At 40.9% G+C, this 16,145-nt stretch overlaps 1 protein-coding gene across 27 annotated transcripts in view; it reads right to left on the bottom strand.

The window, feature by feature from the left end:
* Ccnt2 (cyclin T2) overlaps positions 1–16,145 on the bottom strand; it is a 41,582-nt gene that overhangs the window by 9,995 nt on the left and 15,442 nt on the right. For 14 of the 27 annotated variants that reach the window (XM_087580669.1, XM_087580677.1, XM_087580660.1 and 11 more), the window contains exon 1: positions 466–603. Coding sequence is in view for 2 of the 27 variants with exons in the window: in NM_001107171.1 (NP_001100641.1) it covers positions 1,939–2,001; positions 3,690–3,750; positions 5,360–5,488 (253 nt within the window). In the remaining 25 variants the exon portion in view is untranslated. 27 annotated transcript variants of the gene reach the window in all.

Raw genomic sequence — 16,145 nt, 5'->3', positions numbered from 1 at the left:
GAAGAGTTGCCTGCCAAACTTAATCCTGTCATTATATTTAGGCTGGCTTAAATATTTCCTTCAAAATTGAGCAAAACAACCCCCACCCCAAACATCTAAGAACATAAATCTTGGTTCTTTACCATGTTATTATATATTATTATATATTATATATTATCAACAGAATATAGGAAGCTCCACTGTACTTATTTTTAACTTATAGACTCCAATTAGAGATAAAACCTAGAAGTAGGACTATTCTAGGGGGAATGCTTCCAACACTGGTCCCCAACAGGAAAGCAATTTTTAACTAGATTCATAAGACACTTACAACAGTTTCCCTTCCCCTACCCCATACTCTTCCCAACAGAGACCTCACCAGCCCCCACCCCCACCCCTTCTGATCAAAAATCACTAGCTCAGCAGCCCCAAGCCCCACCCCCAAGCCCCCAAACTCCTTCCCCTCCTAGTTTTCACTCTTGGCACCTGTAATCCCTGCTGCCCCATGTGATCATCAAGGGAAGGTTTAACAAAAGGGATTGGGTCTGGCAGAGCTGTGCTAAGGAAGACTGTCAGAGCACCAGAGGTCTTGGAGGCAGTGTGACTTAAGTATGGTATTCTTTCCTGGTGGGGAGGGAAGGAGAGATCAGAGTGAAAGGTCCCTGGTAAAATGACAACAGCCAATTGTGCAGCAAAGTAGCAACTGTCTCATCTAGAGTGGGAGGTAAGGGCTTCCACACAAATCGTATCTACCCACCACCACCACCACCCAACCCAAAACCCCATCCAGTAATAAAAACACACAATTGTGGTATCATGTTTCTTAAGGGCTGTTATCTAAATTAACTATAGGAAGGAACAGAAAGTGTTCTTGTTAGTTCAAAATTGTAACAGAGCAAAGGAAACAAAGACAGTAAAGATAAAAGAAAAATTTTAAAGGGAAGAAGTGCAGCCACCTCAAAGCTGAGTCAGACAGTCAGACACACACACACAATTACTTTGCACTCAAGGTTCAGGGTACTAGACTTGAACAGAACAACATCAAAACAAAACAAACAAAAACCCCAAAGCCTTTTGGGGAATCTGTAGTTTTTAAGTGTCAATTTAAAATCCAGCCTTATCTACTAAGGCAGTACATATACCTTTGCTAAACACATACTAATGCCTTTCTTCACTAGGCTCTTCCTTGATTTAGAGCAAATTATATGGTTTGCTACCTTGTAAAGATAGGTTTATTCTTTCAAGTTTTCAGTGAGACCAACCCACATGTTTTTATTAGCATGTGCAGCTAGTTGCTATTTGGTTCTATACTGTAACTAGGGTGCTATAAAGTATATTTATGATTGTGAAGAATAGGAATTGTAATTTAAACATGTGTTTTGCAAAGTGATTCTCTGGTAATATGTGTTCCTAGTCTTAGAACTCTACTTTGTTAGCAAAGATGCTGGTTTGAAGCCTCTGGGCTTGCTTTCCAACGTGGCTCTTTGCAAAATAAAATGCTATCTAGATGTAAAATGAATCCGATTTAGAATGAATGTGCCCTACAAGTGAGAGACCCAAACAAACCACAGGGTTTTACTTTCTAAAGGAAAGAACACACAGAAGCTGACCCCAGAAGCTGTGGTACACTCTAGGCAATCCAAGTGGAACCAGAGAAGCAATGCCGGCAGCCTGTGGGAAGGGCTCTAGCCACAGCAGACACAAAGCGGTCTGTCTTGCTCACATAAGGTGTACCAGCACCATAGCAGGGTATGAGCATTGTTAGTGTTCTCCATCACCACACAAAAGCAACCAAATGCACTTGGAAAACAGACAGAGGTAGATGACTAAGATACAGAACACTATTTCAAAATGACATTTGTACTTTTTAATAAAATCCAACAAAGGCTAGAATACACAATCCTAGAGGAAAGAAAGCATCAGCATTCATCCCACCCAGACGGCTGAGGGACCACTCACCTCTTACTAACTGGGTGCATTTCACCACATCTGTATGTGGGTGTTCAATGGTGATCTCAAAACCTGAAATGAAAAGCACTTTTTTTCCCAACTACTTACCACTACAGTGCTCGCCTGGTCAACGTGGCTCTCCATGCAATCTTAAGTGTCTAATGGACTCTTCAGACTTAAGAGCATTCCAAAGCCGACATTAAAGCTTCTTACTGCTGACATATACATGTACTACCCTCCAGAATAAACAGTAACTAGTTTCTTATTTCTCAATAGGAAAACAGACAATTATTTAAACAAGGATAACTTGATCCAAAGTTTAGGATTTTAATTCACCTGGGCTCACGTTCAAATCATCAAATAATTATTATCATGGCTGAAGTTTATTATTATCTTTCTTTACCATTAAAAAAAACCCAACCCTTTGTTTCAGAAGATGTGGGAAAACATTTTTCATAAACATCTCTGCCACCAACAGCGGCACCAAAGATGTTCAACTCCTACAGCACCTTAACTGTATTGTGAACCAAGGGGCACAGCCCCATCTCCTAATGAGTCATGCTGCACATGGGCTCTAATAATACCTTCAAACACGTGAGCTTTCAGTGACCATCTAGTTAGCTCTCACATTTATTATCTGGTATTTTTAGAACGCTGAGTAAAAGTCTAACAGATGAATTGGAGTTTATAAAGGTATGTTTTATTTATATCACTCCTGTAATTAACTAGCAACCAAAGAGACGTCTCCTAATGTCCACTTAAATATTAGACATTCGCTCTCCCTGTGTAGGAATGTCCTAAGGCATACACATTATTCACTGACTATCACTGTTAGTGGTCTAAGGACGAACACTGTCTTAGGAGCACGGAAGTGGAGTGTTCTACCTGACGCCCACCTACAGCTCCTAGGTAATGCCTTCATACCATAAAAATAAGGTGGGCTCGGAGGCAATATACTCACTTTCGTTTTGTGCCTGTAATAAAACTTAATCCATGTGTTTTAAAATAAATTACTTTAGCTCAGCGGTAGAGCACTTGCCTAGCAAGCTCAAGGCCCTGGGTTCGATCCCCAGCTCCGAAAAAAAAGAAAAGGAAAAAAAAAAGAGTGAAATAAAAAGAAAACCTTGCTATATAAAGCAGTCCTTGTCCCACATGTGCAGGATGGAAGTGTAACTGGTAAGGAGACGGTTCCAAGTTTACAAAGGTAGTCAGAAACCCCATCTCTCCGGAGCTTGGATTGTCCTGACCTTGACTCGCTAGGTTCTTCTCTAAGGTCACTTAACTTCAGATAAGTCTAACGTTACCCCCCCACCCCCCAGCTGGGGACCGAACCCAGGGCCTTGCGCTTACTAGGCAAGTGCTCTACCACTGAGCCAAATCCCCAACCCCAAGTCTAATGTTCTTAACCATTAGCTTATTATCAAAGTCCTCACGTATTTACTACAGCATGTTTCAGTAACACAGGCTGCAGAGGCTATGTGCACACCACCACCTCTGTACTAAGGACCACTTCACATCACTGTGAATGAAACCCAGTGAGGCAGAGAGCTGCCACCGTGAAACCTGTCACACTGAAGTCATGGGCACCACTCGACTACGCTATGCCAAAAGAAATTTCGGAAAAATGGCTACTTAGAAAGAACAAGCAATACTATTTTATCCCGAAGTAGTTTCAAACAACTTTCTTCAACAAGAAGCTACTCTAGAAATTTTGTTTAGGATACTGATTAGTGAACACAAAATGACATAAGCACACATACCCAGTGTTTGTAGCATTATGGTTTCAAGTAAAACCAGTTCTTGAGTCTGCTGAAGATATGCCTGCCAGATAAAAATAATATTAGATGTTTATAATAAATACAACACTAAGAGAGTTCTGGACTGTTAAGACTTCATAGACTACAGAACAACAGTTGCTTATAAATATGAGGCAAAGAGAGTCGGCATGATGGCACACACCTTAAATTCCAGCACTCCGGAGGCAGAGGCCAGCCTGGTCTACAGAGCGAGTTCCAGGACAGTTGGGACTATTTAGAGAGACCCTGTCTCTCTCATACACACACACACACACACACACACACACACACACACACACACACACACACACACACTATAAAGACAGGAAACTGTAGCTGCTTCTAAACAAATCTGAAGCAAAGAAACTAAGGCAAAAGATGGATAACTGCTGTTCCTGGGACACACCTAAATGAAACCACTTTTAAATACAGATGTAAACAAAGCCAAGGGAACAAATAAAGCAGTAATAGGAAAAGGTGAATTAGTTGAACAAGGACCTCAGTCTACACAGAACAAGTTCAAAGGCACTGCTGCTTCTAGATACCAAATACAGGAGCACCAAGCAATGAAAGGGCACTTAAACCAAAGCCACTTTTAAAGAAAAAACTTACCAACTCATGTCTGTGAGTTACTTTTAGAATTAACTTCCCTAAAAAGGCAAATCTTAAGCCCCTAGATCAATACCATCCCTTCACCATAGAGACACAAAACACCACAGTATGTTTCCCCTAAAATTCAGGAATCTTTCACAAGGTTCTCTTAAGAACGCACATAGAAAAATCTCCTGGCACTCCAGTCTCGGACCCAGTGAGAAGGAAGCAGTACACCATGTCTACCTATACCCTTGGCAGGCTGAGGCAGAAAGACTGAGCTTGAAGCTAGCCTAGACTACATAAAGAGCTAGACTCAGGTCTACCTGCTCCAAAGGCATGTACACACATGCTCATTTTTGTTAAGAACACAGCCTAGAGAGTGAAATCACCTTTCATGTCACTGAGCTGATTTTTAAAAGACTAGCATGTGCATACTAGAATAAATGAGTTTATTCTATTAACAGGAACTATGCGAATTATTGTTTATTATTTAATGCGCACATGATATTTTGTTCATTAAAAAAACAGCATCAGTTCTAATGTATCAATCTTCTATCAGAGCCTAAACTTGACCTAGACTAACTAGAACTAACACAACGGGGTAGTCACTAAGTGGGTAAAAATCCCAAATAAATGACTTACCTATATTACTAGAAAAACAATTGCAAAAGCTCTCACTTGTAGTTCTCATTTCAGAATGTCACAGAACTTGAGAAGAATAACTACCGGTTTAGAATAAACTGCAATCTCTCTACTCCTTCCTCTGCTAAGAGTTTCAGTAAAGAGTAACTCAACGTCCGGTTGTAAGCACATCTACCTACAGGTCAGGTCATAAGCCCTACTACTCTTTCCACTGCAGGTGCACTCTGAGGATAAATCAAAAATATTTCAAAATAACCGTGAACCAAAGCAGAATGAATCAAAATCTTAGACGATTTGGGATGACACATAAACTCAAAAGTATACATGACACATCCCTGTCAGACAGCTTTTGGTTTCAAAATTTATAAAGACAATGAAAACACCCTATTTTTACATACATCACATTTTGTATCCAGCAGTGGCTCTAGGGGATGAAGACAAGCGTGTGCTACTTTGATAACATGTTCAAGCTTTCGAGCCTGTTCTTCCACTTTTGCAGCCAAAAACAATGCGGTAGGTGATATTATCTGTAGGAGAGAGTTTTAAAAATTGGTCATTTAAAAACAAATATATTTTGGGAAAAGTGTCTACATCCTGGATGGGGAAGGTAAAAACGGAATATATGTAAGTACATGCTTTGTCACTGAACTGTATATCCCCAGCACTGATCTGATCCATTCTCACTCTTCTCTCCCCAACTAACATGGTTAGCAGTGGGGCACACTGTGTATCAACTTTAGCAACACTCATGTTGAAAAGTTCTCATAACTCAGTAAGGGGGAAAGAAAAAAAGTTGATTTTGCTTAAATAACTTTAGTATTAGTGTGTATATAGTGGAGATAAAAAAAAACAATACGAAGTGATACCATAGCTTTTAAAAAGTGTTAAGACAGCAGCCAAGTAGCCCACACTGCCTGATTTCAGCTCACCCATTTCTTCTGAGTGCTTATTACTCCAGCGTCAACTCTCTATTTGTCTAGGAGTTGTGTTATTTATGGGGAAGTAAAAGACTGCACAGCACAAAGAGAATTCTGAAAATGAACTGGCTACCTAAAATCTTGATAACTTCACTACAATAATAAAAGCATGTAAACAAACAACCAGAAGAAATATAAAAACTAGGAGATTAGAACCTTTTCTAGGAGGATGTCTGGAAAATAGCACCCCCCATCCAAATATAGTAAGTTCTTGGGGTATTAGGTACGAACAGCACTAATTACACATACATTGTCTATGACAGAGAGACTGGATTTCAACAATTATCTACTCTGGGAGTCAATAAGAAACCAAGTAATTATTGACTCAGAAACGAAACAAACTATAAACTTAAAGGTTTAGGAATCTACACAAAGGAGATGGAGATGTCTCAGTAGTTTTTAAAGCACTTGTTATTCTTGTAGAATACTCAGGTTCAATTCCCACATTCACATGATGGCCCACAACCATCTGTTATTATACCTGAGGGTACCTGGCATGCATACTGCTACACAGTTGTACACACACACACACACACACACACACACACACACACACACACACACAGAGAGAGAGAGAGAGAGAGAGAGAGAGAGAGAGAGAGAGAGAGAGAGAATGGTGATTTCTAAATGCTAAGACACAGGTACCTATTGTTCAAAAGGCAAACAAACAGCTGCTGTTATTGGAGGGTCACTCATGACACAGAGATGATGCCATGGGGCGGTGAGGAAAGAGCCACACACTTTACCATCAATGGATTTATGTCTTTAGGAGAAGAAAAGGCTATCTGAGAGAAGAAATGAAAATCCTCTCCTAATGATGAAATTCATGTTCAACTATGGATCTGAAGGAGATGTTTCCAGTTTAACTACATTTGCACAAGAGTAAGTAGAATAGAAATGATTTTGAGAAACTCTCTGTAGTAGAACTTTTGAGAGAGTCTCTCTGTAATCTCAGCTAGCCTCTAACTTAAGAGATGTCCCTGCTTTCTAAGTGAAGGATTCAGGAGGTACTACCACACTGAACAGTTTGTATGATCAATCTCTCTCCAATGTTCATGTACCAAAGGCCTTGGGTAGCACAACAGACGTTTAGGTCACTGGAGGGAAGTCCCTAAAGGAACTGTGCCTTTTCCTCCTGATCAATAAGATGAGTAGTTTGTTGTGCTTTGGACAGAATCCCAAAGCAACGGCAACAGAACAAATCCTAAATCTTTTTACAATAACAGAAAGCTGATTAATACTTATTAACGGCCAGGAAAAAATGTTATGATGGTAAGGCTAAAGAATTTCAAATTATCGAGAATGCAAGTATATCAAGTATGCAATCAGCTAAAACAGACTGATCATTCACTTGAATTCCTATTATCAGTGAGTAGTTGACGGTTCAGTGCTTGCTAGTGACGTGGTTAACTATACCCAAAGGTACCCATATCAAATTCCAAGCACTCCAGATGCCACCCTGAAAAACATCAGAGCCATCAACTATGGGAGAAATTCAAGAAGTCCTCAATAAAACAAAAGTAAGTGCTTCCCCACAATCCCTCAGTCATGAGCTTGCTCACAATCTAGCCTTCAACTGCTAGCACTATCAAGAAGAAAGCAACAGACTCAAACAAACAAACAAACAAACAAACAAACAAAAAAAAAACAAAAAAAAAAAACAAGGCAGACTTCCTAACTACAGAAGTTCTCCTATTGGCCCCAAAGGCATTTATTAAAGCTAACCAAACATTTCTCAGCTAACTCACACAATTCCTAACGATACCTCCTCATTCTCTTGCAAATAGCAAGCAAGTCTCAATGTTAAAAATAAAAGACCATTCAAGCTACATAACTTTAATCCTTACAAGATAATACAGTTTCAAATAGGTTCCCAAGTGTTACATCACTTTTAAAACAAGAAGCATACAAGGAATTAGGCAGGAATCTTTAGGACAGACTCCTGGTTTGGTTACCGACACTCTTTCTCATGGAAGTCTCTCTGGTCCCCATAAACCACTTAAATCTTGTCATCTGCAGTATAATACTAAATCCAACACTCTTCCTAGTGAGTTCCATCCCACACCTCTAACAGCCTACAAACATCTTACTCCATTATTGCTGCAAAAAAACCAAACACCTTTTTAGATGGACCCCTGGTAACAGCCGTCTGACCTTTAAGTTCAAGGCTGACTTTAATCATACCAGGTACTCTGTATGGAAGACTGTCTTTTCTGACCAGCTGAGAAGAATTCCTGAGGGTTTGGGCAAAGCATTACTAGCAGCTCTGTTATGTTCAAAGCTGAGTTTGAAAGCTGCTAGCATTCTCTGGCCCATGAAAACATGGTATAAAGCCAAAGAACCAACACCATTATTAGAAAAGTACAGACAGTTTGGATTCTGTGACCAAACAGAAACAGATTCAGTTCACTGGGGAGAGGCACATGCAGTACTTCAGTGTTCTAATATCTGGTTCAAGAGACCCCCTCAAATTAATCCAGCTAAATTAATCCACTCACTCACTCACTCACTCACTCACTCACTCACTCACTCATTCATTCATTCATTCGAGACAGGGTTTCGAATGTGTAGCTTTGGTTGCCCTGGAACTCATGATGTAGATCAGGCTGACCTTGAACTCGAGAGACACCTGCTTCTGCCCCGAAGCCTGGGATTAAAAGACTGCACCTTCACACCCAATTCCCTCCCCGTTTTTGAATGCTACATTTTCAAACTAAGACCAATTTTTGCAGAAATCTAACACTCAAATGCTGGCGATGAGAGCAGAGGTAATGAAGAGGCCAACCACAGCCAGACTGTTTCACTGTACTGTTATCTAAGTGGCACAAGCAAATTACTCAGTGACCTGTTTATACAGCTGTGGCAAAAATGTAACCAACTAATATATGCACGGCATTTTGGGTGATGCCAAAGGAATATGACTGAGATATTACTATGTGAAATCAAACAACTGTACACTGTTAGTTCTGATCTGAAATTTAAAAAGCTTGTTTAAAATGCCCCTTCTTGTTCATCATCTTCCTTCAAAGGTTTTATGTAGGCCCAAGAATATTTAACTACTGAAATCATGACATGTGACATCGTTTCCGATTCACTCCTACCTCTTGCTGTGACTCTGTTCTTCCCATGCTCTCCTCTTGCCCATTTCTGGCTATCTCCCCTCTGTGACATGACACCCTCTCACGGTTGAACTTCAATCTTATGCTGGCTTCAACCTTGATGGTTGGAAGCAAAGTCAACTGAATTAACCGAAGGGTGGGGTAATTAATTACTAAGTTGCTGAAGATGGACGTAACCAGTTGAGTTTCAAATGACTCTATTTGGTTTTCATTGATTTAATAAATAGTCTTGATGAGCATGAATGCCATAACTAAATAAATAGGCTGACTGAGAAAATTCCCAAAGAGCCTAGGTTCATATGTTGTCTGAGAAACTAGCAGCAGGCTAACTCCAACTGTGCTCGCAGAGTAGGGAGATATTTACTACCTGCCCTATATATATATATCTTGGCTACCTTCAACTGAGACTTTAGTGTCTTTTAAGGAGACTTCATTAATAAATAGTCACCCACATAGGTATAAACTGGGAAGTACTTATGGGCAGATATCCACACTCTAGGAAAAGTTGGTAAGGCACACAAAGAAAGCCTTGGAATAGGGTTGAAACAGAACTTCAATACTAGGAAAGGCAAGGGAATACCCACATGTAGAAGTACTGGGATAAACCAAAATGCTCATTTGTTACTGTAGGGAAGATTTCTAAACCTGAAACAATATTGAATCAATACTCTAGTGTGTTAGAAAGCTGCCCACACATGCAGGGTCTGGACCCAGGCCTTACACGTTTGTAGCAGACATGCGATGTCCCACGGCAGGGTAGTACCCAAGAGAGGCTACCCTACCCCTTCTCTGAGAAGGGGAAGGGATAATGGAGGAGGTTTTTGTGAGAACTGGGAAGAGAGGAGGGAGTGGGGCTATGATCTTTGATGAGGATGTAAGGTGAATAAATAAATCAGCTCCCCCCAAAAACAACAAACCAATTAATCAAACAAACAAAAACCCCAGCTATATGGAGGTACAGGCAGCAGAGGGTCAGAGAGCATGAGTGACTCCGTCCAGCACCTTGATTGTTTTCTCATTCAAGTGATTATGCACACAATAATGTCATACATGATTTTTAAAATCTTTAGCTGGGAACAACTTATTACAGTTAAAAGGTAGCTGATTTAGTAGGCTAAAAGTTACTATTGTTGAAAAGTAGCCAGAAAATAAGGACTGATGTTTACATACAGACTGAGTACTATAATGATACACTGAATGTGTTATACAATCTGCCATCTGAATATACTGTCCGGGGGGACTATTCAACAGTACTAATCAGTTTCTAAGAAAAATAAAAGCATCAACTTATACTTTGAAGGCTAGGTGGCATTTCATAGTTGTCTCCTTAAGAGAAACACAGCTCCTACCAGTTCATAGTTAATGTGTAAAACCACAAAGAACTGGAGATATGGCTCAGTATTGTAAGAACACTGGCTGCTCTTCCAAGGGGCCCTGCCCCAATTCCCCAAACCCACACAGTCTGTCACTCTAGTTCCAGGGGACCAGATGCTCTTGTGCCTCCAGACACAATAATGATGGTGGTGGTGGTGGTGGTGGTGGTGTGTGTGTGTGTGTGTGTGCGCGCGCGCACATGCGCGCACAGATAAAAACACTCATACACACCGCCGGAAGCTGAAAGAAACAGACCGGATAAACAGTTCTCTGCACCCAAATCCCGTGGGAGGGAGAGCTAAACCTTCAGAGAGGCAGACAAGCCTGGGAAACCAGAAGAGACTGCTCTCTACACACACATCTCGGACGCCAGAGGAAAAAGCCAAAGACCATCTGGAACCCTGGTGCACTGAAGCTCCCGGAAGGGGCGGCACAGGTCTTCCTGGTTGCTGCCGCTGCAGAGAGCCCCTGGGCAGCACCCCACGAGCGAACCTGAGCCTCGGGACCACAGGTAAGACCAACTTTTCTGCTGCAAGAAAGCTGCCTGGTGAGCTTGGGACACACGGAAGCAGAATTTCTCTAGGACCGGGCACGTTCTGTGTTTACCGGAAGTCCCACACCCGCGGATCCCGGCCCGCAGCAGCTCTCTGCTCCCAGACCCGGTGAGAGAGAGACCCAACCGCCTGGTCAGGTGGGCACTCCTGAGGCTGCAGAGTGGAAGAGACCACCAACTCTGCTCACCCCTGCCCACATCCCTGGCCCAAGAGGAAACTGTATAAGGCCTCTGGGCTCCCGTGGGGAAGGGCCCAGGAGCGGCAGGACCCCTGTGCCTGAGACACCGCTGGAACCTGAAAGAAACAGACCGGATAAACAGTTCTCTGCACCCAAATCCCGTGGGAGGGAGAGCTAAACCTTCAGAGAGGCAGACAAGCCTGGGAAACCAGAAGTGACTGCTCCCTGCACACACATCTCGGACGCCAGAGGAAAAAGCCAAAGACCATCTGGAACCCTGGTGCACTGAAGTTCCCGGAAGGGGCGGCACAGGTCTTCCTGGTTGCTGCCGCTGCAGAGAGCCCCTGGGCAGCACCCCACGAGCGAACCTGAGCCTCGGGACCACAGGTAAGACCAAATTTTCTGCTGCAAGAAAGCTGCCTGGTGAACTCAAGACACAGGCCCACAGGAACAGCTGAAGACCTGTAGAGAGGAAAAACTACACGCCCGAAAGCAGAACACTCTGTCCCCATAACTGACTGAAAGAGAGGAAAACAGGTCTACAGCACTCCTGACACACAGGCTTATAGGACAGTCTAGCCACTGTCAGAAATAGCAGAACAAAGTAACACTAGAGATAATCTGATGGCGAGAGGCAAGCGCAGGAACACAAGCAACAGAAACCAAGACTACATGGCATCATCGGAGCCCAATTCTCCCACCAAAGCAAACACGGAATATCCAAACACACCAGAAAAGCAAGATCTAGTTTCAAAATCATATTTGATCATGATGCTGGAGGACTTCAAGAAAGACATGAAGAACTCCCTTAGAGAACAAGTAGAAGCCTACAGAGAGGAATCGCAAAAATCCCTGAAAGAATTCCAGGAAAACATAAATAAACAAGTAGAAGCCCATAGAGAGGAGACACAAAAATCCCTGAAAGAATTCCAGGAAAACACAATCAAACAGTTGAAGGAATTAAAAATGGAAATAGAAGCAATCAAGAAAGAACACATGGAAACAACCCTGGATATAGAAAACCAAAAGAAGAGACAAGGAGCTGTAGATACAAGCTTCACCAACAGAATACAAGAGATGGAAGAGAGAATATCAGGAGCAGAAGATTCCATAGAAATCATTGACTCAACTGTCAAAGATAATGTAAAGCGGAAAAAGCTACTGGTCCAAAACATACAGGAAATCCAGGACGCAATGAGAAGATCAAACCTAAGGATAATAGGTATAGAAGAGAGTGAAGACTCCCAGCTCAAAGGACCAGTAAATATCTTCAACAAAATCATAGAAGAAAACTTCCCTAACCTAAAAAAAGAGATACCCATAGACATACAAGAAGCCTACAGAACTCCAAATAGATTGGACCAGAAAAGAAACACCTCCCGTCACATAATTGTCAAAACACCAAACGCACAAAATAAAGAAAGAATATTAAAAGCAGTAAGGGAAAAAGGTCAAGTAACATATAAAGGCAGACCTATCAGAATCACACCAGACTTCTCGCCAGAAACTATGAAGGCCAGAAGATCCTGGACTGATGTCATACAGACCCTAAGAGAACACAAATGCCAGCCCAGGTTACTGTATCCTGCAAAACTCTCAATTAACATTGATGGAGAAACCAAGATATTCCATGACAAAACCAAATTTACACAATATCTTTCTACAAATCCAGCACTACAAAGGATAATAAATGGTAAAGCCCAACATAAGGAGGCAAGCTATACCCTAGAAGAAGCAAGAAACTAATCGTCTTGGCAACAAAACAAAGAGAATGAAAGCACACAAACATAACCTCACATCCAAATATGAATATAAAGGGAAACAATAATCACTATTCCTTAATATCTCTCAACATCAATGGCCTCAACTCCCCAATAAAAAGACATAGATTAACAAACTGGATACGCAATGAGGACCCTGCATTCTGCTGCCTACAGGAAACACACCTCAGAGACAAAGACAGACACTACCTCAGAGTGAAAGGCTGGAAAACAACTTTCCAAGCAAATGGTCAGAAGAAGCAAGCTGGAGTAGCCATTCTAATATCAAATAAAATCAATTTCCAACTAAAAGTCATCAAAAAAGATAAGGAAGGACACTTCATATTCATCAAAGAAAAAATCCACCAAGATGAACTCTCAATCCTAAATATCTATGCCCCAAATACAAGGGCACCTACATACGTAAAAGAAACCTTACTAAAGCTCAAAACACACATTGCACCTCACACAATAATAGTGGGAGATTTCAACACCCCACTCTCATCAATGGACAGATCATGGAAACAGAAATTAAACAGTGATGTCGACAGACTAAGAGAAGTCATGAGCCAAATGGACTTAACGGATATTTATAGAACATTCTATCCTAAAGCAAAAGGATATACCTTCTTCTCAGCTCCTCATGGTACTTTCTCCAAAATTGACCATATAATTGGTCAAAAAACGGACCTCAACAGGTACAGAAAGATAGAAATAATCCCATGCGTGCTATCGGACCACCACGGCCTAAAACTGGTCTTCAATAACAATAAGGGAAGAATGCCCACATATACGTGGAAATTGAACAATGCTCTACTCAATGATAACCTGGTCAAGGAAGAAATAAAGAAAGAAATTAAAAACTTTTTAGAATTTAATGAAAATGAAGATACAACATACTCAAACTTATGGGACACAATGAAAGCTGTGCTAAGAGGAAAACTCATAGCGCTGAGTGCCTGCAGAAAGAAACAGGAAAGAGCATATGTCAGCAGCTTGACAGCACACCTAAAAGCTCTAGAACAAAAAGAAGCAAATACACCCAGGAGGAGTAGAAGGCAGGAAATAATCAAACTCAGAGCTGAAATCAACCAAGTAGAAACAAAAAGGACCATAGAAAGAATCAACAGAACCAAAAGTTGGTTCTTTGAGAAAATCAACAAGATAGATAAACCCTTAGCCAGACTAACGAGAGGACACAGAGAGTGCGTCCAAATTAACAAAATCAGAAATGAAAAGGGAGACATAACTACAGATTCAGAGGAAATTCAAAAAATCATCAGATCTTACTATAAAAACCTATATTCAACAAAACTTGAAAATCTTCAGGAAATGGACAATTTCCTAGACAGATACCAGGTATCGAAGTTAAATCAGGAACAGATAAACCAGTTAAACAACCCCATAACTCCTAAGGAAATAGAAGCAGTCATTAAAGGTCTCCCAACCAAAAAGAGCCCAGGTCCAGACGGGTTTAGTGCAGAATTCTATCAAACCTTCATAGAAGACCTTATACCAATATTATCCAAACTATTCCACAAAATTGAAACAGATGGAGCCCTACCGAATTCCTTCTATGAAGCCACAATTACTCTTATACCTAAACCACACAAAGACCCAACAAAGAAAGAGAACTTCAGACCAATTTCCCTTATGAATATCGACGCAAAAATACTCAATAAAATTCTGGCAAACCGAATTCAAGAGCACATCAAAACAATCATCCACCATGATCAAGTAGGCTTCATCCCAGGCATGCAGGGATGGTTTAATATAAGGAAAACCATCAACGTGATCCATCCTATAAACAAACTGAAAGAACAGAACCACATGATCATTTCATTAGATGCTGAGAAAGCATTTGACAAAATTCAACACCCCTTCATGATAAAAGTCCTGGAAAGAATAGGTATTCAAGGCCCATACCTAAACATAGTAAAAGCCATATACAGCAAACCAGTTGCTAACATTAAACTAAATGGAGAGAAACTTGAAGCAATCCCACTAAAATCAGGGACTAGACAAGGCTGCCCACTCTCTCCCTACTTATTCAATATAGTTCTTGAAGTTCTAGCCAGAGCAATCAGACAACAAAAGGAGATCAAGGGGATACAGATCGGAAAAGAAGAGGTCAAAATATCACTATTTGCAGAAGATATGATAGTATATTTAAGTGATCCCAAAAGTTCCACCAGAGAACTACTAAAGCTGATAAACAACTTCAGCAAAGTGGCTGGGTATAAAATTAACTCAAATAAATCAGTTGCCTTCCTCTATACAAAAGAGAAACAAGCCGAGAAAGAAATTAGGGAAACGACACCCTTCATAATAGACCCAAATAATATAAAGTACCTCGGTGTGACTTTAACCAAGCAAGTAAAAGATCTGTACAATAAGAACTGCAAGACACTGAGGAAAGAAATTGAAGAAGACCTCAGAAGATGGAAAGATCTCCCATGCTCATGGATTGGCAGGATTAATATAGTAAAAATGGCCATTTTACCAAAAGCAATCTACAGATTCAATGCAATCCCCATCAAAATACCAATCCAATTCTTCAAAGAGTTAGACAGAACAATTTGCAAATTCATCTGGAATAACAAAAAACCCAGGATAGCTAAAGCTATCCTCAACAATAAGAGGACTTCAGGGGGAATCACTATCCCTGAACTCAAGCAGTATTACAGAGCAATAGTGATAAAAACTGCATGGTATTGGTACAGAGACAGACAGATAGACCAATGGAATAGAATTGAAGACCCAGAAATGAACCCACACACCTATGGTCACTTGATTTTTGACAAAGGAGCCAAAACCATCCAATGGAAAAAAGATAGCATTTTCAGCAAATGGTGCTGGTTCAACTGGAGGGCAACATGTAGAAGAATGCAGATCGATCCATGCTTATCACCCTGTACAAAGCTTAAGTCCAAGTGGATCAAGGACCTCCACATCAAACCAGACACACTCAAACTAATAGAAGAAAAACTAGGGAAGCATCTGGAACACATGGGCACTGGAAAAAATTTCCTGAACAAAACACCAATGGCTTATGCTCTAAGATCAAGAATCGACAAATGGGATCTCATAAAACTGCAAAGCTTCTGTAAGGCAAAGGACACTGTGGTTAGGACAAAACGGCAACCAACAGATTGGGAAAAGATCTTTACCAATCCTACAACGGATAGAGGCCTTATATCCAAAATATACAAAGAACTCAAG

Source organism: Rattus norvegicus, chromosome 13, assembly GCF_021556685.1.
Source record: "Rattus norvegicus strain SHRSP/BbbUtx chromosome 13, alternate assembly SHRSP_T2T, whole genome shotgun sequence".
Classification (NCBI taxonomy): Eukaryota; Metazoa; Chordata; class Mammalia; order Rodentia; family Muridae; genus Rattus; species Rattus norvegicus.
Note: the sequence above shows the minus strand (reverse complement) of the source record. Positions and strands in the feature narration are given on the sequence as shown.